The sequence below is a fragment of the Cyclopterus lumpus genome, chromosome 3, assembly GCF_009769545.1.
Source record: "Cyclopterus lumpus isolate fCycLum1 chromosome 3, fCycLum1.pri, whole genome shotgun sequence".
Classification (NCBI taxonomy): domain Eukaryota; kingdom Metazoa; phylum Chordata; class Actinopteri; order Perciformes; family Cyclopteridae; genus Cyclopterus; species Cyclopterus lumpus.
The window spans coordinates 21,232,959-21,258,124 of record NC_046968.1 but is presented as its reverse complement, the minus strand read 5'-3'; the positions used below and the strand labels follow the sequence as shown (position 1 = coordinate 21,258,124).

The following is a 25,166-nucleotide window of genomic DNA, read 5'->3' as shown; positions in this document are numbered from 1 at the left end:
ATTTTCTCAAAGTCACCCCTGCTAGTTCACGATTACAAGATAGTCAGGTTTAATTACTCACCGCTAATTATACAACAAATTGTTCATTTCATGGCAAACACACTTGATACTCTGTGTTTTTTATGCTTTACTGTCCAAAGAGCACCACAATGGATTCCTGCGATTTGACCAAGAATCCTGGAAGGGCGCTTTGAAAGGAAGGAAAGAGCACAGAGCCAAACAGTGTACATGTTTAAGCCCCGCCCCTGTGGGCCAGAATGAAGTCATCCTGTAGTGGAGGATATGCTGGAAGCCTTAATGTAATGGTTATTCAATTGAGCACCAGCAGGTTTGGCTTTTCATCAAGATATTATTTTGGTGAATCAATGCATCCTATTCCATTTGTGTGATGGCACTGTAATCCAGCATAACTGGATGTAATAACTATTCATGGTTAGGTTTTATATATACAACCATCTCGCTACATGTGCTTGAAAGTTATAGGTCTTGGAAGTGATGCCCTTTAGCCATTGTTTGCTTAGTTTCTCCTTCCCCTCCATCTGGGAGCCTTCTTTCCACTTTAAAGATTCCCGATGGAGTCTGTTGTGTTTGTTGCTCGATTTGCTTTTTCTAGCTTTGCAGCGGAACATCAGTCACATGATTCCACCAGGTCACAATTAGCCTGCAGACTAGTGCTGCAGCTCTGGTCCCTGGAGAGTAGTAGACACATGGCTCTGTTTTGGTTAATGACTGTGTGTGTGTGTGTGTGTGTGTGTGTGTGCATGCATGTGTGTGTCTAAGCAAAGAATGAGGGAGTCCTGGAAGGTCTGGCAGATCGTCGCACACCGAAATAAAAAAACAAAAAACTAATTGAGACTGGAGCTTGGATGCCATCTGAGACACAAAGAGAGAATCTGCATGAGGCATTGACTTTTTTGCATGTTTTCTAAAATCAGTAGCTCTGCCGTCTAAACTATGCAAATTTCAGCTGTAACCAAATAGTTATTTTTACATCACAATACAGTATACTGCAGAGGTCATGGAGATCTGATTTCCCTTTTTATCTCTCTCTGCGTGGGAGTGCAGGCGGTTGTTTTTGTGTCGCACTGCAGGAGACAGCCAGACTTCCGTCTTGCAAACAGAGCTGCCCTGTGATCTGAGTGCTCACCAGGAAGCTGAACACTTCCACTTCTTAGGGATTCCAGACTTTCATTTCATTTCATTCTGTGAATGAGAAACAAGTCCATGGAACAATTTGGTCGTAATGATGCTCTGCTTCCATTTTATTGTTTTTATTTGTTTTTTTTTGCCACGGTTCAAATGAGCTGTTATTGTGACAGGAACGCGCACAGAGAAAGAAACCCTATCTGCAGTGATTTGGTGGAAAATAAGGAATGGCTTGCTTGCTCCGGGATTAAGGAAGTTCTCCCATCCTGTCAGGAAGTGTTTACAACTTTGTGACATTCCCTTTTTAACTTGACAAGTCTGTGCTCGCCCCTCTGTGTGTAGGCTGGCTGTTCTGGCTGCCGCGTGCGCGCTAAAATGTAACCGGGGTTAATGTTCTCGGCTGTTTAGACATGAGCAATCTAGATGTCGGAAATAGTGACAAACGGGGGCTGCACATATAGCTGTTGCATGCTCCACCGAGGGCTCTTTGTGGCAACAGACTGATGATTGTCCCTGATATTGCCTCTCTAGCATTTTGCTATCCTGCTCTGAGAGGTGGGAAGCCACGTAGCAATGGCAGAGGTGTGGGACTCCACCCTGAGCGCTCGCTCTATTGTCAGTGGAGGCGACGTTCAGGGACCTCGGTGCATCCTCCCCGCACGGAGGCTATCTGAGGCCGCGGAGCTTCCAGCCTCAACCAAGACGGCCTCACATCCAAATGTGAAGCGTTGTTGACAGCCCGACTGTGGCTTGTTTTTCCTCCCTGCTTTCTAAATCACTCTCTCGAAATCAAAGCCTCCATCCCAGTGGATCTCCTCGTGTTGTTTCATGAAGCCCTACTTTCCTAATTGTGTCGGTTTGCATCTTATAGGAGCTCTGGTAAACAATACTGTTTTTGCTTTTGCGTTGTGGTAGCGGCATCACGGGGGAGTGGATTGCATGTCCTCGGTATGTATCGGCATGTTTGTGTATTTGATGGGCTAACAACTTCATTATTCTTTTTTGTTTTTCAGCCGACTACCTCATTCTCAAATCCCAAAAACAAATTGATGTTTACACAATAATTGTAACTGTAGAGATGAGGGAAATTAGTGTAGCACACGCTGAGGACGCATCGCTCATTTACAGGGGCAAGGGATTATCATATTTGATCAAATATCAACATTCCATTGTAGCACCTGAATTATTATAGACTCTTGTGCCGCACACTACAACAGTATACCAGAAACACTGCCAATAAATCTATCATAGAGAGAAGGGGCAGAGGAAGGCAATTGGATTTTGTCAAGCGTATCGTCAAGCACTTAATCTTGAATATCTGTTGCATATTAAGAGCACCTTCATAGGGTGCAGCCCATGGCCCCCTCGCCTTTCTCCACTGGGGGTCTTAAGTGGCTGTGTGGAGTGTGTTTCAATAAAGGAGGTCCTTAGGGACAAGTTGGGCTGCTTTTTTGTGCTTCACTGCCTCGGGTGCTAAAGGAAGATGCAGTCATTCATCAGAATAGGAGGGCAGCAAGAGTGGGAATTTATTGAAAATATTATTTAGCAGCGTAAAAATGGTGGAAGCCGCGAGGCGATTTGTGCAAGTACAGAAAGGAACGGACGGGGGATGCGGGACACACAAGTGCAGTTTAGTTTAGTGTTGTTCTGATCCTGAAGAAACTTTTTTTTACACATCTTCTTACTTTACAGCTTGACAACATATTGATACAGCGGGGGCACGCACAGCAGACCCATTAGCAGCTCATGTGGATGTTCTATGTGTAGTAATTCAAAACAATAGTTGTGCCCGTTGACCTTTTTCAAGGTCAAACGTCAGCTCAACAAATCCTGAAAAAAAAGTTGAGCTATTATTCAAAACAAGCATTTTTTAAAACAATGCAACAAATTATGTTTGTCTTGTCGAGTCTGTGTCTTGAGGGCTGGAAATGGCTATAGGGGAGTTCTGGGATGCCACAATGTACTGTTATTGGATGTTAAAGATGCTTTAAAGCAGATAATAACACCCACATAAGACCTCCGCACTAAAAAAATGCAGATGACTAAAAAGCTTTATTAGCAAAAGAGATATGAAAATATGATTAACAGCATATGGTCTTCTCTGTGATGCTGACTCATAATTGTATGCCTTTTGTTTATGTGCACTCATATGAAGATGCTACTGAGTTTTTGTGACAAGATATTTGATGTTATATGTTACCAGAAATGTTCCAGTAGTCAATATCAATATCAAGTTAACATGACAGAAAATAGTCCTATTAGTAACTTCTTGCAGGTCTTAGGAATTCTTTTTTTCTAGGAGTTCATCGTGATTGCCAGGGACCTCTTTAGTAATCATTTGTACGGACTGAATGTCTTTGGAAAGTCTGATTTGAACAAGCATTGACTAATGAAGATTAGACCTCCTACTACCTCACTGATTGAGAGCTAGTCTACTCATTTTAGTATTTAATTTAATTAATTATTTGTCCAACCCATGCACACACATACTGTACCTGATTTACGAGTGCACATGTGCACTGTGTGACCCCCAGTGGAAGCTTCATAATGCACAGCAACCCATACACACAGTGGGGGCGTGTGGACTATCCAATGTGTTTTTACGCCCTTTTCCATTCAATACTGTTATGGCTCCACTATTGTATGTATTGCTGATGTTTTCCCCACAAGAGCGGTGCAGGTTATCAGTGTCGCTGTCGCTGCATCTGGAAGCATTCCCATGCAAGCCATAATCAACAACAGGCTAAATCAGTTGTGCCAAAAGAACCGGCTTCTCCCGGAAAGCCGCCCCACATGGGTAAGAGTGCAGAGATCTGAAGAACCGACATTTAATGTGCTCTGAATCTTAAAGTGAGCCGCTCTTTGAACAGCACAGATGTCGCTGACGGAGACACATGTGAAACTGATGACCGAGCACATCGTTAGAATGCTAACTCCAACACACGTGCAGTGGAGTAGTATATGTTGGACTCTCAATTCTGAGCTTGCTGTCATGGTGGTAGGACAGGAAGAGAGAAGGAATGTCTTTTCACACGCCTTTGTATGTTTTTTTTAACTAATCATGCACGTTGTAAAGGAGGTCTGCGCTTGCTTTTGTCTTGTTGTCAGTGAAGTCAGTATTTGTTTGCATTGATCCACAAGGACGAGCGTGCTCGCTAAGACTGAATCGCTGCTCTTGAATGATTCTCCAATTAGCCTAAAAGCAAAGCAAATGAGTATACCTGGAAATAAACAGAGTTTGGTTTCTTTATCGGAAGTGAAGTGCTCTCCGTCGGTGTGGGCACTGCGGTAGCTTGTGACTGATTGAGAAAAGGCGTCTTTATAGCAAATATATATATATATATATATATATATATATATATATATATATATATATATATATATATATATATAATTTGATTAGCTGCCTCTGCAGACTCCTAAGTAGGCCTTTAGAGGAGGCACATCACTCTCCCAGGCTCATGGAGGCAGGAGCTCAAGCGGCAGCCGTGTTTCTTTGGGAACATTTCAATAAAGTTTAATTAACGTCAGGTCTGTATGGTGGGAGATGCAATCGTGCACTGTCTCCGTTAGAGGCCAATTTTTCCGTCTGCCTAATCTGTTTGGTGGAGCCCAGCAGGGCGCCGTCTTCACAAGGGGGCTTCAATGAATTGTAACCAGATTTGCACGAAAACACGAAAGTATCTTATTGATAGTAACTGCATTATGTCAACAGAGAAGCTGTGATCATGCTTGCTTAAATAAATTGCCTTGAGGGAGTGTTTATTGCCACGATGTTCTTTCTAGAAAATCTGTTGCCAAGTTATCTTAGGATGACTGCACACTACACAGAACGCTCGTCCTATGTTTACAGACAAAGATAAAGTGGAGGAGCTATCAGCAGAGGCACTGCGGTGATGCTCGGCCTGCTGAGTTTAGGTTTCACATGAACGTTTGAACAGTTTTTCCATGCAACAGGAGTAAACATACTTTATGCACGGCAGCCCCCCTATCTTTTGTCTTGCCTCACTCCACTTCTTTAAAGTGGCTTTATGTCCTCTAAATAGTTGGCATACTTTTTTGGTCACGCTCAAGAACAAAAGAAAAAAGAAAACGCCTTTTGAAATGCCTTAATGCAATTGAGCTGCTAAGCAGTGAGTTGTATTAGGTTATCAGTGGCTGAAATCCCTCGTGGTGTGAGACATAAATCACACACGTCAGCCCGCTTTCTTTCTTTCTTTTCCCTCCTCTCACTCTACAGCCTGCTGATGTTTCTGGCATTCTCAGGGGGGCTTCAACCTTGACTAGCCCCAGACGTGTTCAATCCTTCCTGGACAAGCCATGATATTAATATTATATTCCTGTCTGCACTCATTCAGCCAGAGTGAGATTAGTCTTTATTTTCCTCCATGTAAGTTTAAAGGCGTTCATCTGCTAATTGCCTGGCTGTGACATTGTATTTGCTGCTGGTTGTTTGTGGTTAAGTGTCAACACTGGATATGTGGCTGTCTTAAAAATGCTGAAAAATAGAAATATTGCAGCCTATTTTTCGAATTATTGTTATTATTACCACCACATTTTATGTAGCTGTAAAGCACTTTGAATTGCCTTGTGTATGAATTGTGCTCTATAAATAAACTTGCCTTGCCTTGCCACATTTCCACTCAATTTCAACGATTGGATTTTCAGAATTTTGAATTATTTGGGTCCTGATTATCTGAGGAGCCGGCCCGAACAAATTTTCTCTCGATTAAGAGTGCAGGAGGATAATTGCGGCCGATATTTTCTCACTTCTAATGGAAGTCTGAGGCCAAATCGAATTGCAATCCCGGCATCGTAAAGCTGTAGCATCGAGCCAAAATGGCAGGTGCCTGATATCGTCCCCCTCCTTTGCTAATGTGTCCCGTCTGTCCCCGCTGATTTGAAGTCTGCTTCATTGCCCGAGAACTGCAGTGCATTTCAAGAAGTTGCTCTCTTCGCTCGCGAGCTGCCAGAGCTCTCTGTCAGGTGTAAGACATGGCCGACCTGGGATCTGAGCTGTGGAATGAAAGTAATTGAGAGTGTTCTCTCTCTCTCTCTCTCTATGCTGCACACCAGTAAAGGACCCAGCTACCACGGGGACACGGCCTAAGCCTCCGAGGTGGCTTTGAGAGATTCGTATGGGCTTACAGCGCGGCTTAGCAAAGACCTGATATATTGAGGCACTGCAGTCTTGTGCTGAGGGGGAATTTTGCTTTCATGACAAGTGTGGCTTGGCTGCAGTCCTGACACACCCCGGTATGCCACAAGGCAGATGGTGTGTCCCCAGGCGACGCTGGCGCTCTCAAGCACCCCTCCTGCTGTCGAGTAGTCATTAGTACAGTGGGACAGGAAGGACACATTGGAGCAATTTGGAAATATTAACCACCTCCTCCACCCAAACATGAACTAGGCTGCAGGGGCTGCGTGGTGGTGCCTTACAGAGGCTGAGTCTGTTGATGTAGATAGTTCAAATCCCGAGATGCTCAGGAAGGATCTGTGGAGGCTAAAATTAATTACACTGCTGCCTGCTAATGGGGGACGATAGAATATTGCAGTTGTACACATTACAGCTTTGTAAAGGTATGAATGTGACACACAGGGAGGAGCTGATAATGACCACCAGATACCTGGCAAACAAACAAGTCCTCTTAGTCACCTACTGCAATGTTGAGCCATTTTGTAACACAATTGCCCAATAATTCTGAATGAAAAGGAAAAAGCAAGAGGCAACATGAACTACTACTTTTTGTTTCATTTTGACTCAACAGTTGTCAGGCTGGTACCTGGTTTGCCATCTGCTTAGACTGCATTATATGGGAAGAGAGCATGAGCCAGGTATTGAACAGAGCTTTGACTCCCCAACTGGGAGCTAAATACACACATGCCTGGAAAATATGATTGACATTTGCAACCTTATTGTGAACACAGGGACCGTAACTAAGATATTCACATTGCGAGCAGCCCACTATGTTTTCCTTAAATCAGACACAAACTGAATTTGAAGTGATACATATTGATTGTAGATACTTTATAACTGCATATTGTCTTGGCAGAATGTTTTAAGACTTTACAATAATGAAAAAGCTCATTCTAAATACTGAGGTCATTTTAAAAGAGCAGCCAAGATCCACTTGTGACTGATTGCAGACTCCTGTTTTGTGTTACGAGCACCTATTAGATTGATTACTTTGATTCAGCCCGTTTTTTGATTGTTTGGGATGGCGTTTTACCTTATCTGCCCTCTAGTACCATGCCACTTCAGACATTACCAAACAAAAAAATATATAAACCACTCGTAAATGTTGCTGTTTCGTATCAGGCCCAAAACTAAAAGTGGCGTCTTGAAACCAAGCTTTGGTTCTTATCCATGAATGCATCCCTCTGTCTGATACAATCAGACATTTTCATCACACACCCTGCCCTTTATTTGTCCTCCATTATGTCAACAGGAAAGGCAAACGATGATGTCATATGTTTGGAGTGGCTCCACACATAACTCAATAAGTGACTGCCATTATTCTCCGAAACATGCCCGAACATCCTTTGACTCTTGAAGGTGTATGAAGGCAGTAGAAGTCTAAGGTGTGAGCTCTGCTAAAAACCTGTGGAAAAATATCTCAACCACTGCGGCCATCTAAAGCTGCTGGAGAGAATGTAAGAGGCAGCATTTAGAGTGTTTTATCACATGTGTGGTTCCTGATCTCAAAGCACAAGCCACTGTGCACTGCAGTTAAATAGGCACTGGCCTTAATCCCTCTCATTTATGTGATTCATGTGTTGTTGTTTTTTGTTCATGAGGGTTACTTATTCTGAGGCTTGGGCTGTGTTTGCAGTGACTCTATCTGAAGTGGGTTTGGCACACGTTATGATGACTGATGGCTGAGTTTCTATGCAACAAGGTGTGATGTAGTAATGATGACACTGTGGCTGTAGTGCATAATCTGCTGAGGGTCTCTCTGGCAGCACAGATGTCTGAATGTCTGAATTTCAATTAAAACTTGTGAGTGAATTATGTATATTTCTGTGGCACAATACAAACCAGAAAGATGTTTGCATTGGATTTTCCCCCCCTGCTTTGAATTCACAGAAGCAAAACATTTGAGGAACCCATAATTATGCTGTGGCGGAAAGAAAAGAAGTTATATTTTCCCCAAAACAGATAGAGAGGGAATATTGAGGAAGGTGGATTTAACACACAGTAGCTGCTATGAGAAACATCCGTGGTACTTACTTCCCTTCCTATTATTGCTAATCCATGTATAGTGGAGGTGATTTGTGCAGGAATATACCAGCCAGCATTGCTCTTTACTAAGCGGCGTACAAATTATCCCCCCTGAACTGTCAAGTATATAACACCTGGAAACATTTCAAGAAATCTTGTGAAATGATACCTCGATCAGTACATTAAAAATGTAGGTGCTTTCCCAGCCGAAGAGAAATCCCATAGTTGGAAGGTGTATGTGTGTGTGTGTCAGTCTCACGGGTGACCTGCGTATGGGGTTTGCAAATCCAATTGGGAAGCTCCCTCTGTGGCAAAGATGGACAGTGGTTGTTCCCAGCAAAGCGGGCTAGGTGGAAGCACAGCGTGGCGGGCACGAGGCTCGGCCCACCTCCTGTCGGCCCCGCCCGACCCCGTCCGCCAGATGAGTGATGAGCTTGTTTTATAATGAGACCAAATCCCTTCCTCTTACACATGACTCATAGGGTGTAGTGCCAGTTATGTATGTGTTTACATGCTCACTTAGGTGTCTGCATGAGCATTTCCTCATTTGACCCTTGACTAACATATTTCCAAGTATAACAGAACAAGCGGTCGGTGCCCTTCTCCCCTGACCACTGATTGGCAGGACTAGACTGTCAGGAGCCACAACAGAGAAAATGTCCCCCAGTCACACCCGCTCCCTCATTATCCAAAGTCCAAGAGGACGGATGGCTCGGATGGTCGTCTCTTCCCTTTCAAAGGGTGGATCTCTCCTTTTTGAAGCGGCCTCCTGGTAGATGAAGCAAACATTTCAAGGAACCAAATGTCCCCCCAAGGAACTATAGACGCGAAATGCTGCTCCGCTCCCTAAAGGTTTGAGCTGTATTTCTGGGTCCCAGGACGTCCACCTAATTGCCATCTACTGCACAAAATGCTCAGCAAAAGAGCAAGACTGCAATTAGCCGTGGCTCACTGCCAGCATAAATCTACCGAATTGTTTCTCCTCAGAAAGTTGAGCAGTTGTGGTCTTCTTTCCTCTTCTTTTGAAATGTAGGCCTGTCGTATAATTAGGCCGACCGGCAGTAGCAGAGAGCTTATAGCCTTACAGCAGTAAGGCTATAAGCTGAGGCAGTGTGGTGGTGTGCTGAGGCATATGGGGGGTGGGGTATTTATGTATGCATTTTTCCCTTTTATGTTCTGGCCTCCCTCGGTGGATATCACTTGGCCCTGTCCTGGGCCTCAGCAGTATCCGTCTTGCAACCCTCCTGACACTCACCCATGTTGTATTGTTTAACAGAGTAGTAACATGAATTCCCTTCTTGATATTTGACTCCTACCTCGATCTCACCTTTCCTTTTTTCTTTTTTCTTGTGCAGCCCATTATCCTTGAAGACTACGCGGACCCTTTCGATGCTGAGCAGGCTGGTGGAACTCAGATCAGTACGGAAAAGGTGACGACCGAGAACGATGGCTACATGGAGCCCTATGAAGCCCAGAAGATGATGGCAGGTAGATCGGTTTTCTTTTTTTCTGATATCTCGATCAGTCACCCAGCTGCCGCGGTCTGCCTTCACACCCTCAGAACTGCAGGATATGGGACACATACTTCATGTCTTGGCTATGATTTCATATGGAGCATTAATTAGTATGCAGTGTGATTTGACCATATGTTTATTAATGAACAGGCTTAGATGGCCTAATGCCGATTTACATGGCAGGTGCAGCGGAGCAAAAATGACCCGTGTGATATGATGTCAAAAGCAGATATTTTGCCCCCAGAAATCATACAAGACCATAAGTGATTTTAAAAACACGCCTCAGAGGTCCAATGAAGAGAAGTTTTTTCAGAAATGTTTTCCTCCTGCTGAACTGTGTGTGCATATGGAGACGGCCAATTGCTGGGATTTCCAGGAAGGGACAGCAATAGCTATGTGCTAACATAAGAATTCAGCTGAACCACATTCTCCACACAGCTTTGTCACAGCGCACACTCATTCTGTGGCGAGGTGAGCGCAGCAGTGGCAAAGAATGTGCAGAAAGAGAGGAGACACGATGAACACGGTGTAGAAACCAAAACATGGGGCAGCTGTTTTCCTCTCCCAACCAGACTTTAGTAGCAAGGGAAGGAATGTTACACAGAAATGTTTTCATGACTGTCAGACGTCAAATTGATGTTTCTGGAACTTGGATGAAGGTATCAGTACACAGTCAGATCATCGACAATACGCAGATACCTCTCGCCCTCCCTCACATGATAATGTGTACACACACACACACACACATACACACACGCACACACACACACTCGCTCCCACAAAGGCAGGACATGTGTCTGTCCCTCATTGGCAATTTTCTTTTAATGGGCCTCCAGACAATCTCTTGTTTTCATCCGTCTTACTGCTTTGACCTCTGGCCCAGTCAATGCCTCAGCTCAGTACAAAATCTGAAGATTTATCGCCTCTCTCAGGTGGAGGAAGCTTTTAAGAAAAGATAAATCTCAGCAAGGCTTTTGTGGTTCTTCTTTTTATTTTTTTTATTTTTATTTATTTTTATTTTTTTACGGTGCTTTTTAACTTCAACTTGACACCGTTCTTCATTTGACTCTTATTGACAAACCGGCAGCAATTGGTTGTTTTTTCTTTTTTTATTCTGTTTTTTTTGTTTCTCGTTGCTCCTGTCTTTGAACCCTGGAGTGGAGTTGTTTTCAGGCTCCCTGCTTTTATCCATCATATCAAATGATTGCAACTTTTTGTCTGCTGTTTTGACTGAGCCGGCAGGGTGTTGTTTTAAATCGAGCGGTTAGTGGATTTCTTTGGCTCTACTGTCGTCTTTTTAATATTCATACTCAGCCATGGAGTTATTCCACGGATGAGTGTTTTCACAAGCACTAAATAATGCATTTCATTCAAACATGCTGACATATTGGCATTATTTGAAAAGGGTACGTTTAACATTATTTGATATGTTCACCTGCAAACAGAACAAGTTTGTGAACTGTCTCCAGAATAATTCTATCAATTGTGTGGAAGTAGCTCAGACGGGCTATATTGATGACTGTGAGTTTGAATGTAATATTAATGATGCTCATAGCACCCATAATACATAATAATGATCAGGGAACATCTACAAGTATAATTATGGGAAAACCCAAATATTATGTTTCACTGGTTCATTATTTGTAGCACACTTAGTCCTGATTTTCTTTCAACATTTATGTATCCAGGCCAGAAATACAGAGCATGAATGCTCTTTTTCAGCAACACCTTCCTCCAAATACACACATTCACACGTGAATGCGGCCCAGTTCAGACCCACCGGTGCAGTTGGGGGTTAAGTGCCTTGCCCAAGGGCACCTCAATGATGTAATGAGGGTCAGGCGCTGCTCTTTCACGTTCTTTTCTTGTCCAAGGCCAGATGCACTCACCAATACAGTCAGTACACTGATTTGGATATAGAGTCATTGCTGCATCCCTCATTCTGACAGCATATTGCACCCCGCCCCCCCTCCTCTCTACCTCCATCTGTTTCATGGATTGTGGCGGTCCATTCATACATTGTCATATTCATGTTATGTGTTTATGTAACTCTGTAATGCTGTTCATTCTGTACACATGACATCTATTGCATCTGTCCATCCGGGGAGAGGGATCTTCCTCTGTTGCTCTCCTGAAGGTTTCTTCCCTTTTTTCCCTGTGAAAGGTTATTTTTGGGGAGTTTTTCCTGATCCGATGTGAGGTCAAAGGTCAGGGATGTCGTATGTGTACAGATTGTAAAGCCCTCTGAGACAAATTTGTAATTTGTGATATTGGGCTATACAAAATAAACTGAATTGAATTGAATATTGGTCAGGCAGAACTTGCCCACACAGAGTTTAGCTGGTCAAAAGGTAGAAAGGATTCATAGCATGGGCTGCTGCAGTGAAGCAAAGTAAGGACCAAACCGCTCATGAGATGCAATCTGTCTCTGTCTCTTTCTCATTCTGTCAATATTGCTCTCTCTCTCTCTCTCTCTCATCTCCTTCACTCACCAAGCAAGACGAGGCTTTTGTTCTCAATGACAAGCTCCACTGTTTCCTTCAGCTCTCAGACTGCGGCAGTCTGCTGTAGATAGCCGCAGCTTCTTCGCCTCTTCCCGGCACTTGCTTTCACAGATGGGTGCAGATGGACACAGAACTCCAACAACAAGCCAAATCAACAGAAAAGTTTCTATTTATGGTTGTCAGAGCAAGCTTTTAATTTACCACCAGCCCAATTCCCATCATCTATATAACGGTTAGTCCGCCTCCCCATAAGATGGGTTGTACCCGTCTCAACTTGTAAAATTCAAAGGTGTGTAACAGATAGTTTCTCATGTGAAGTGTTTCCAATTAATTCTAAGAAAGTAAAGACTGAGAATAAATCAGACTGCCTGACGTTTTTATTTTTTTTTCACGGACGACCTTTCTGTTTCAAGTTTCAACACAAGATTTACTTTGAGCTGCTGTCGGCTAGGATCTCCCTTAACAGGCGCACGTGCACACCCTCACACACACTGCTACACTGCTGTGCCAAATAAGTTTCCATTTCAATCTCAGTCATTGAATATTACTACTACGGATATTTATAATTTCCTACATAAGAGGTCTTACTATCAATCTTGCATATTATCTTGCCTAATCTCAGTTTGAAGCTCATATTCCATGTTTTCTGACGCATACGGAGCCTTTTGTATGTCATAACCTCTTGGAAGTGGACACCTCAGATGAGTATCTTTAGCTGAGAAATCACTTGTGGTTGCGCACTGCACTTAGCAAAGATTAGGAGATGACCAGACAGTAGGTGCTCTATAAAGCAATATTGCGATTAAGCTGATTCCACGGAAGTGAATATTTTCCATAACTGATACTTATTCAGCGATAATTGTGGGAATTTAGTTTGTGAATTTGATTTAGGAATCGCAGTGATGAAGTGCATGTGACATATAGCCTCTATATGTTCACGGTATTGCTGCTGTAGGTTACCAGAAATCTTTTGAGTGCAAAGATTTTTCTTCCAAACCTAAAGGTTGATTAGCTCAATTTGCACCATGATGCAGCAGAAGGCACAGCTGCTTCGTGTACAAGCCTCTGAATAGCAGGAGGTCAGGCTGTGCTCATATACTGATTAGAAAAGGCTTTTCACATTCCTCCGATCTCTGCCTTTCATTTTACATTTTCATGAGCCATTGCAGTCTCATAATTTGACCTGATTGGTTAATACACTTTAGCATCTTTTCACTGCAAACAATGTGATCTGCAAGCTACAGGAAGGCTATTCATTTTCTCCAGAGAACAAAAGGCTTGTTGCACAAGAAAATCCAGTGGCCATAAACGGCCAATCAGATTTTTAATGCATCAATATGGGGGACTTTGAGAGCGACATTAAGGGGCTAGATTTGTTAACATCTTTGTGCTCTTGTAAACATCGTTGTGCCTTTATTGTTGCAGTGGTGGAATATTACGAAGTACATTTAGGCTACTCAAGTACTTCCAAAATTCCATTTTATGTAATTTTATACTTCTAGCCTAATACTTCTCACAGGGAAATATTGTACTTTTAGCCTCACCACATTTATTTGATAATATTAGTTACTAATTAAGCTGCTTGCAGGTTCAGATTGTTAATACAACATGTATATCAACTATGTGTGCATCATGATAGTGATGCACACATTAATGAATCAATATTTATAATAAATAAGTATTATTTATTTGTATTATTTGAAATGCTAGCATGACATAATGAGTAGACTATACTTTTAGGTTAAGACCTACTTTTAGTACTTTAAGTATAATTTGGGACAAATATTTTGAATGCAGGACTTGTACATGCAACAGAGTATTTTGCATTGTGCCCTAGTAAATCATTTAATCATTAACACATTGATTGCATAGATATGAATGGTGATAAGACAGCAAAAAAACGTCACATTAACAAAGCATGAGTAAACATATATATGTTAAATAAAGACGGGTTGGGTGGGTTGACAACCTCACCACGGGTTTAGTTAATTAATACAAAACACCAGAAACAAGCCTACGACCTCACCCACAGTGAGTGTAAACAAAGTGTCCAATTGGGCGGCTTGATTTATTATTGAATTACAAAAGGTGACATGTTGTTCAAGAAGTTTACAGTTAAAACATGTTGAAACCAGATGTGCTATTTTGAAGATACAATTATAATTCCTTGATTACACAATATTCACACCTTACACACAAATGCATACACTCGACCACGTAGTGGTAGGTGTGGCTTGTAAGGCCTGAGGCGAAAAGTGCCACAGCCGTTTACATAACAGAGTATACACTCCTGCTGTTTGTGTGTGTGTGTGTGTTTGTGTGTTGGTTGGCACTCACACCGTCGTCCATGTGTACTTGAATCTGTGTGTGTTAGCTGAAGCGGCTGGTGCTTGTGCGTGTGTGTGTGTGTGTGTGTGTGTGTGTGTGTGTGTGTGTGTGTGTGTGCGTGCGCTCCACTGCTCTCTCCCAAGAGCCATCCTTAGTGAGGTTGAGTCGACTGATTTATGGCCCCGCTGGAGGGGCATGTCACGACTTCCTTAACCTGAAAAGCCGCCCCCGCGTAAGCTGCTCCACCCTGGCTGCCGGTCGAGGCTCCACCTGCAGTTCTGAGAAGATTTTGCACAGCAACTCTATCTTTACAGAGTGCCTTCGAACGTCTGTCATGTCTACATGCGTCAGCGGCGTGTGCCATCATTGGTATCCATGTAAGTCTGTGTCAGCCTGAGTGAGGACATGTCCCCCTTTATTGTGAGCTGGTCTTTTGGCTTGTTGAATTAATGTATTCAAAGTGTATATATCTTGTATTTGGGTCTTTTGAATATATGCAATGTCTCGGGAGATTTCACACTCGCACATAGTCCTTTTTTTTTTGGTACCCTTTGTCTCTTACACACACACACACACACACACACACACACACACACACACACACACACACACACCTCAGCTGTCAGCATGGCCATTCCCTGCATACCTCCACAAAAGCAGCGGCACCTTCTCACAAGAGGAGCCGCCGGAAGAAAAGCTTGAATCCACTTTTGTGATATTACTTCATCTGCTCGACTTGACTCCCACACACATTGTTGTAGCTGTTCAGACTTGTTGTAAAATGGGCTGGGCTAGTACCGCGTGTGCGTCAAGACATTTCTCAATGAACAAGCTCTGGTCGTCATACTCCCCCAATCAGCCAGGCAGGCAGATGACCATGTGAGAGCTTTCCCAGAGTACAATGGGGGCATGTTGTGCAAACGGCTCGCATGACTGAGCTCTCCCAAACAAACACACTGCAGTCAAGTCCACTTCCCAGTGCTCGAGCCGGAGCCACGCCACTGCACCTGAAGTGTCCGTGTTGAGGTTGTGTGAACGTGCATGTGGGGTATCGAACAGAAATAAACTTTACGGTGTGAAATACTTTTACGGCAGTGGTGAATTTATTACACACAGTGTCAAAGTTGTAACCTCAATTTGTCCTTATCCCATGTTTCAGATCTTGCTCAGTCCTTTAGCGGCAGCGGAGTTGTGCAACATGCCTCAAGGGGCGGGGCTTTGATGTTTTCCAGAATAGTTGACTCATGGTAGATGGGTGTTCGCTACTCCTCTCTTTCTTTCTCTCTGTCTGAGGAATGTGCTGGGAAATGTCTCGGGGCAGTGGCATCGCACTCCCAATGATGTGGAGACGAGCATTCAGTGCCAAGCGATGAGTCATTAGCAATGGAGTCCATCATTTAAATTACTCACGATAGTGCGGCGCTGAGCCTCCTCTGTGCTCCAACGTAGAAATGCCAGGAACATTACCAGTTTGGCACAGCCCGAGTGGGCGAGAGAACATGTTCAGAGGTGGGGACACCGAATGAGGGATGACGAAGGGAAAGAGAAAGTAACACAAGACCAAAAGGCGGTGGAAAAGAGAACCATCTGAGAGACTAAGACAGAAAAGTCAAGAGAGTGACTGGAGAGGGAAAACAAAGGCATGTTACAGCAGCCGTGGGTTAGTTTATGGGTACAAGTCGATAATAAAGAATGGAGGCATGGTGTGCTGAATGGTTTCCATCTCCTCTTCACTCACTCACTCAGTCAAAAGAGTGACAACTCACCCCAGGCGACGGCAGGTACATGTGGTGCTACATTGCTTGGCCTGTAACTCTGCTTTTATTGCCCAGAGCTCTGACTCAAGGCATATCCAGAGCAGTGGCACTTCTCAAAAGTGCTTTTTTCCACTTTTACTTTCTTGCTATTCTTGACATCTGTGCCATTTAGTTTGGTACATTTAGTTTTAATTGGTAGTATAGCAAAGAATAACTGTGCAGTTATCCTCTCGTGTCTTGTTTTCTTTTCTTTTCCGTCACGTCTGCCTTGGTGCATTTGAAGGGTTGCTTAATTACCTCGGCAACACATTTATGCATTACTCTCGCTGATTACAGACAGCTTTTAAGGCATGGGCCGAAAACTGGACAGGGAAGTGAATAATTAACACCTCCTCTGTCCACTCGCGCCTCACATCGCCTCCCTTTTTAACAGGTATTTGGGTCTTTCGACCAGCTCGCCACTCCTCTTTTCCAGCTCAAATGATGCTTTGCTAAAAGAAACACCACCTTTCTATATTGTCTTAAACTATCTACAGACAATGTTAGAGAAAAAAATCCCCAAATTGCAACTAGTTACATAGCTACAATAATGTTTTTTTTATTTTTAAGATTCATTATAGGGTGTATATTTAACAGAAAACAGTCAACTGTTCCACTGACTCATTCTGTCAGAGGCATGCTCCCACTTGTCACGTCTACATGATCCCATGAGAAATGACTGACAGTTATTACACACTGATCTGACAGGTTGGTACTGAGTACTGCAAAACCAATGCTCCCCAGTGCCAGAGCTGGTGTCAGGTGGTCTTTTCTTTAGGGGGGGCTTGGTGCTATTGTTGCAGTCAAATTATTTTTATGTTTATAAATAATCTTGTCAGCTAAATTGACAGTGTAATGAAGCAGAGCTGGGGAACAGAAAGGTAATGAGATCCCTTTGGAGTGATGCACAACTTTTTGGAGTTTAGCTTGTTTGTAAGAAAACTTTGTAATGTTAGCAAATTATGATTTATATCGAGACTCTAGGTGTGATGGTTTATGATGTAATTGTTCATTGTGACAGACAGGCCAAACAGAAGAACCGTCTTTTAATATACCTTGTTCAGTGTAATGTACGGCATAGTTTTGCGAGCTGGCATTTTCAGTCAGGTGATTAAAGAATTGAGTCGCTTTTGACAGTAGATTGACTATTTAAAAAAAAAAAAAAAAATCTGATCAATCAGTGGTCTGCAGGGCTTTAACTTTGCCTTTCTTGTATCAGCTCTCCTGGGACTTCGACTGAGGTGGTACCAAAAAAGCAGCAGGTACTATCCACAACTCTTGCTCAGGGAAAACCAGAAGAAGAGCGAGTTGAGTAGAGCCGTGCCATACCATGCAAAGGAAATGTGGCACAACGCCTAACGCCAATGAGCACCGTTTTTCTGAGAACTCGTGACTCAGCAGCACATCTCACCTTATTAATTATTTTGGTGGGAGGAACTGAAAACCAGTCAAGACCCGTCAAAGTACCACGAGTCGACTTTGCGTAATTGCTCTACTACCGTACGGACCGCCAATATCCACTTCATAGAAAAGAGGTGTAACTTTGATGTGATGCTCAGTGGCCAGAACAAGAACAATGAGGTTGTACTGAGATGTGTCACTGCTTCATTGTGCAAACCGACGGTTTAAAAATAGTTTCTTGTGTTTTCTGGACTTAGACACAGATATACAGTGTAAAGGGTTATGTCTGTGTGTGTGACCTGGTGGATGGTATGGGAGGAGAAAGAAAGAGCCGAAAGACTGACGACTTATTGATGAAATGAGAAATCTCCAGCTCCAGCCCGATAATCTCCCTCCCCCTCATTTAGTGATGAATGCTTCCTCGCACTGTAGCTAAGACTACTCGCATATGACTTTAGTGTCAATATATCTGACATTTTCATTAGATATTGTCACCTGCCGTTCTGAGACACACATGGACACAGAGACTCAGAACAAGAAGCAGAACTGGATGAGGACGGGCCGTGCATTGGCAGGAGCATTCCTTCTGGCCTCTGGTATCCCGCTGTGCCCGGCTGTGCCAAGTCAAGGATGGATTGGATGGCAGACCCGCCATCCATCCGTTACAGCTGAATAGGTAGGGAGGGGCTGGAGCGCAGAGGAGGAGGAGGAGGAGGAGGAGGAGGAGGTGCTGAAGTCATTCATTTTTAAGGAAAGATTAATGACACCATTAATCCATGTCCGGGCCACTGCAGAGGACGGCTGGGCAGGATTCATACCCACTGCTGGCTACCTACTCCGAGCCTGCAGCAGCGCACACATTAGGTCTGGTAATACGCACACACATTCACAGCCATATACAGCTGTTGTGGACACACACACACGCAGACACACAAACACACTTTGGAGTCATCTGATATGTCAAGTATCCATTTGGCGTAAAGTGGCGATGGAACTTAAAGCTGTAGCTTGTATCTTTTGTTGCAGGCAGTTACTTGATGGGAGTTATTGGTCTGATTTTACTGGCTGGTGAGAGAGGGGCTGAGCGAAGGAGATAGAATGACAGACTTAGTGAATTAGTAATAGACAGGGACAAGGCTGGCACCAATCTGATTGCAGGCCTGTGTTTTTTTTGCGGTGGCTACAGTCAAGCTGGAGAGGAAATCTGGCCTGTTGACACTGCTGCGACAGAGAGCTTTTAGGTGCGAGTGTGTGCGAGTGGGCGGCTCGCACTCTGCAGCTGTTGAAGGACACGACAGGAACAGATGGGCAAAAAAAAATAAGGACAAACTCACAGGGACACAAATGCACAATCCCCTGAAACCAGTACAGTGTGCTTGCATTGTCTAGTAGCGCGTGAGAGTAAGTCACAAACACGCTTCATTAAATTAGTTTCAAGTTGTCTCGGAAATCGTACATGCAGATCCAATGGCAGGATGTTTGCGGCTGTTCAACATAAAACTGTACTTAGCAAAGCAATATAAATTGTGTCCATTGCACCCTTGCGAGTATGTGCTGTACAGACTTTCCTAAGAGGGGAGAAGTCTAGTCTCAGAGCATGTGTTGGAGTCGACCTCTTCTGTAACCTTACATCAGGGGGCATCAGGATCAGCATCTCTCGATTCACCTGGTGAATCATAACCCAGGACTCTGTGTGTGTGTGTGTGTGTGTGTGTGTGTGTGAAAGACATGTTAAAAGGAAGACAGATGTACGCGTCCGGTTTGTTAGTGAAACCCGGTTCCCAAGCCGTGATTGATAGAAGACGATGCTTTCTGTCTTGCTCAGTGGTTGAAACAAAGATATTGACTTTTAGTTAATTAATTTAGTCTGACTTTGGATGGAATTATTTTCAAGACGAGGAAGCGTTGCCATGACAGAATCGCTCCTTTGCCGCTCTGCTACTTTTTACATGTAAAAAGCAAATTAGAAACCTGGTTTATACATGACCAAAAAAGATTACTCTATGTAAACGCAAACAAACAGAATTAGAGAACGACAGGCCGATTAATGTGTTTGCATGAAGTATATAGCGTCTGTTGGCGTGGGTGTGTTTGAGGATGGTATCTCAAATTAAGAATTGTGAAATGATACGGCACATTTCAACAAATGGGATCCTCAATAGAGCAGACCTGTTTTGTTAAAGATGTTAAGGGCTAACACATTTAACATGTGCGGATAAAAAAATGAAATGGTGAAGTTAACTGGCAAGAGATGTCTCAATGTCCGTTTGCCAGGATTCTCAGTTTGTTGGAGAATGGAAACGGGTAACGTTGATGTGTGAGTGATCCGAGGAGCGCCGCGTGTAACTACTTAGGTGGAAGCCTGTTGACTACAGCTTAGGATGAGGAGGTTTTGAAGAGCCAGCAAATGTGGATGAAGCCGTTACATCTCGCCACAGAACTTGCCTGAATGTTTCTCTCTCCATCTCTTGTATGTACCCTTTTAACATGTTCACTTTCTCACGCCCTGTCTATCTCTATATGTTTGATTCTATTGCTCCTATTCCCTTTGTTGTCTTTATCATATCTTTATTTGCCTTTTTTTTTGTCGTCTTCTTTTCTTTCTTATCTTTAGCAGTAATCACTGCTAAACTTCCTCTTGTCTTCATTTATTCCGTTTTCCCTCTCTGCCTGCATCTGTTTTTCTCCACTGGGTTTCTGGTCCCCTCTATCAGTCTAGCCAGGATGCAATAGTCTGGGACATTCCTGTTTTTGCTGTGATAGATATGGACTATGCTCTTTTTATAGGAGCCTTGTTGTCTTGTGAAATAACCCTGGGGTCTTTTTTCTCTCTCGGGGAACCAATTTATTGGTGACATTTATTCAGGATTGACCTTCTCTGGGTTTGTCTTCCAGAAACACACAGCGTTATCTCTCCTTGCAGGGTAATCCAACCATTATTGTAGCTTGATTTAAACATTTACCCTTTCCCTTTTCATGTCTGTACACATCTCTGAGCTACAATGAACACACATTTACAATATCAATTAATGCCTTCACAACCAACTGTAAATTTCACTCTTGTGTAACTGCTTGCTCACAAGCACACACTGTCTGACTTCTCTCCTTCAGCCATAAAGGAATGCCATGCTTCAACTTGAGGGGACTAATTAATTAAAATAGTGAACTCGCACCATAAAGGCACAAGGGAGATTATAACCGTATCAGAGCATGTCAAGTGTGCTTTCCAAGATTTGAGATCCAATTAGCCAGATGGATGGTTACAGCATAGCACACTCTCCTGTGCGTTCCCTACCAAGTGGCGTACTTTAACGCTGACGGGGAACCAATCATGGCGCTTCTGGATGTTTGCCGCTGCCAAAATAATAGTGCGTTAAATCATATAAATGAATAACTTTGCAGGAAGCAGTGGAAGAGAGTAACAAAGTTAGTCCAGCACTTTAGCATGTAAGAGAGGCCTTGAGAATCTTTGGCTGTAATCACTGTTGCTTCAACGGAGATTCTTCTCTTTGCCAATCGGTGACCTTTTCCACTCATTACTTATTCCATCAAGAGGATAATTACTCATTGGACAGGCTGATATTTTCCCTGGCAGGAGAAATGCAGATGTGCGTAAATCTTTAAATGTGGCTACCTCTGTCTCTATCTTTCTATCTCTCTATCACTCCCTCGGTCTCGAGCCCTTCCGTCTTTGTTTGCACCACATCTTATCAATCACAAAGTGTGATCGCCGGTGCGATGAGGTGAGGCGCTGGGCCTGCCCGGGGCCCGGCTGGTGGGTTTGGGTTGTAATGGGTTGATGCAGCCTGTTAATTTGATCCGGTGTGTGGCTGAGGGGCCTCATTAGGGACAGCAGCTCACGAGGCTTTCCATCACCGACAGGATACCACTGGCAGGAGCAAAATGGGACGGCGGTGAGGGGAAAAAGAAGGAAATGGAGGAGAAAGGCAGACCATTTGGAGAGAGGATGAAAATGAATGAGAAAAGACTACAGCTCTGTCAGCACACGAGCAGCATGGGTCAGTGGAGAAGGGAATGAGGACAGTGAGGAAAATATCAACCGTTTTTCATAGTATGTCGGTATTTTTCCAGTTTTCCTACCATTTTAGATTGGCGTACATCTTTCGATATAAAAGTCAGAAAGTATAGTCGAGGCTGTCATTAATCCACTATTTTTGTTTTTCGAATGCATCGCCGGCACAGAGAGTGAGCAGGGAGATTGAGAATTTCTGACAGGGGAAGAAGCGGCTCGGGAATGCTATCACCAGTCGACCAGAATGAAAAAGAAGACGAGGTGGAGAGATGGGGGGGGGGGGGGGGAAACAAATAAGAGAGGGAGCGAAGAAGCAGAGAATGAGATAGTTCAGCGAGAGAGAGGTTCATTTCCATTCAAGCTTTGCATTTCCTCGCCTGCTGTGTGCAGCAGTGTGGTCTGACTCGGCGGCACAGAGGGAGATGAGACGCGGCCATGGACGAAGTGAATTATTAATGTAAAGATCTCCTTCTCCACTGAATCCAATAAGTCGCCGATGATTTGGCTGTCAGAAAGATTGGTGGGCTGGAGGAGGGAAACACGGTATAATATGGATCACGTGGCACCAGGGGTTCTCCTCCCTGGGTAATTGACTTGTGCACAGTATTGACTTTCTGGTCACTGTGATTAAGGGAGCCCGAGCCGGCGGGGGCCCAGAGTCCGGCCCCTCGGAGTGGTCACTGGACCTCACAGCCAGCCTATCCTAACCTTTGTCCAGAGCACAGAGCGGTGGTTAACCCCCAGCTCAGTCTTCTGGAAATACTAATGGCTGTATTTATGTGGAACAGGAGATGCTGAGAGCTACTAGAGGGCTGGACTGGTTTATTTTCTGCTCCTGTTAGTTCGTTTGACTCTTTTGCTGTCTTGCTCCATCTTTCTCTTCCACTTGCTGTCTGTATTCAGCTTTTACAAGGAATGAAGGCGTCAAAAATAAGTGGCTGATTTGGAAAAAGGAGACGCATCTCTTAAGTTCGGGTAGTTTGATATATTGCTTCCCACAAACTTATTTTCCGCTTCATTGATTTCCTTCTGACAAGTCTTTAGAGTCATAAGTCATACTTTTATTCACATTCATTGTTTTGTATTCATTCAGCTGTGGAGGGATAGTTTTATTTTTAAAACACTTTTTTTTTTTCCCCCATTGGATAAACAGCAAGCAAGCTGTGTTATTTGATGCATTCATGGCTCACCTTAAGTGTTGGCGGCATACTAATAAAGAGAAGATGGGATAACGGCTGATAGAAACAGCTTTTATTGAAAGAGCAATGATGTTGTTAGAACATAAATGAAAACAAAATGCAATGCCGTGATCTACGAGAGACACTGAAGAGTCATTACACCTCTTTGAATGATGTAATCTCGTCACCAAACACCTGTTGATAGAAATTCACTGATTCACGTGTTGTTTTGTTGACCTTTAGGAGATTTGCGTAAAACATATTGCATATACACTTACCCTTTCTTTTTTTTTAAATCTACATCTGTCTCTGCTTCTTTCTTTTGTTCTCCATCTCCCAACAGACTCTGTATATCAGGGATGAGTCATGCCATGGCGGATGGTCTGAACTTAAAGCACAGAGGGAGATGGTGAGAGACAGAAAAATAGATAAACAAAATGTGGGGTGAGAGAAAGTCTGAGATAAAGTGAGGGAAGAGAGACTAGTGGTTTTCAGTGGACTGTGAAGGTGCCTAAGAAGCCCAGCTGTAAGGTGACCTCTGTTGATATGAGACTTCAGGGGGTTAACACCGGGGATGAAGCACCGGCTGCCCGTCCTGGCCCTGGAGCCTCTGTGGTTTTTTATTGCACTGGTTCATGCCGTCTGAATACAGAACCAGTATTGATTTCACCCGGGAATAGACAACCAAGAAGAACAGTGGCCCATCGGTCACAAATACAGTTTTGTAAAAGAATGAATAAGAAAAACAAATAGAGTTAGTGTTAAGTAATATTGCCTACATTTGTGGAATCATATTTTCAAGTTAACATTATTTGTGACTATCACAGCACTGTAAAGCTTAAGAAACATACAGAACTGGCATACTTATTATAATGTTGTTAAAGTATGGTAATGCCAGCTAAAATAATGTTTTTGCAGCACAATAGTGTATATGGTGAAGCACCAAAGTTAAGTTTTTACCTTTTTTAAAGTTTAACAAAACAATTGGTACTTTCGAGATGAGTCTTGGTCTTGAGACTTGGTCATTTCTAATTAAATCTTTCACCCAGATTATGTCTCACACAAACATACGTTTCAAAAGCCAAGCTGCATTCCACTGACTTTGTGTAATTTGTACTGTGGATGTAAACTACATCAGTCTGCGTCGTTGTTGCTGTGTGACTCATCCTCTGAAGAAACATCACTGTCACTGTACTGGAGGCTAGCCGCTGAGCAAGCAGGGCTCCACACACACACGCGCACACACACACACACTCAAACATTTCATTTAATCTCTTGGCATCCCTTGATGTGAGTTACTGACACTCGTTGCTGACTAATCAAGTCCACACACACAGCGCACAGAAGATTTGAGTCACATAAATAATAGCATTTGTTTATGTTCTCGGAAACACTAACACCATCTGTAATCTGTCACCGTGGACTACTTTTAGAAGATGTGAAGGTTCACTCGTCAAATCCATTAGAGGGGTTGAGATATGTGAGGTCAACATGAGTTCAGTGTTTAAGCCTCTACGGACCATGTAGCATATTATTTTCTGAAAATAGCTTAATGAGGTTATAAGGTGATGATTCGAACATTAACCTGCTGTCCACCGATGCAAATGTTATCATTGGTTTATTGTTTTTTAATCAGAGCCTAAAACTAGAAAACTCAGATAATAACTGGAATGTTTCAAAACTAAATTTAGCATCTTAATACCCTCCAATCTGCTGTTCCCTAAAATAAGCTTATATGGACAACTGGGGCACATCCAATATTAGATGGATAGAGCAGACACACATGGTAATGTAGATGTAGTTATGCACCACTTAATACTACTTGTTTAAAAGAGTGGAATTCAAACTGAAGAATGATCTAGTTTGCCAAAAGAAAGATATATCTTTGTCTGCAACACCTCCCACAGACATGCACAAAATATCAAATATGGAATTCTACATCATGTTCTGCATTACCGGCGAAGCATATTTGCATTGAGCGCTGTCAGCCTGTGTTACATTCAGATTTGAGCTCCACTCAGTCCCAGGTCGCCCTGACAAGCAT

The 25,166-nt window shown here is 43.2% G+C and overlaps 1 protein-coding gene across 2 annotated transcripts in view; it reads left to right on the top strand.

Annotated features, from left to right (window-relative positions):
* Window positions 1–25,166, top strand: part of LOC117728010 (SH2 domain-containing adapter protein F-like) — an 85,014-nt gene that overhangs the window by 5,286 nt on the left and 54,562 nt on the right. For both annotated transcript variants that reach the window (XM_034528657.1, XM_034528648.1), the window contains exon 2: window positions 9,724–9,856. In XM_034528657.1, coding sequence (XP_034384548.1) covers window positions 9,724–9,856 — 133 coding nt within the window. The remainder of the gene's footprint in view (window positions 1–9,723; window positions 9,857–25,166) is intronic.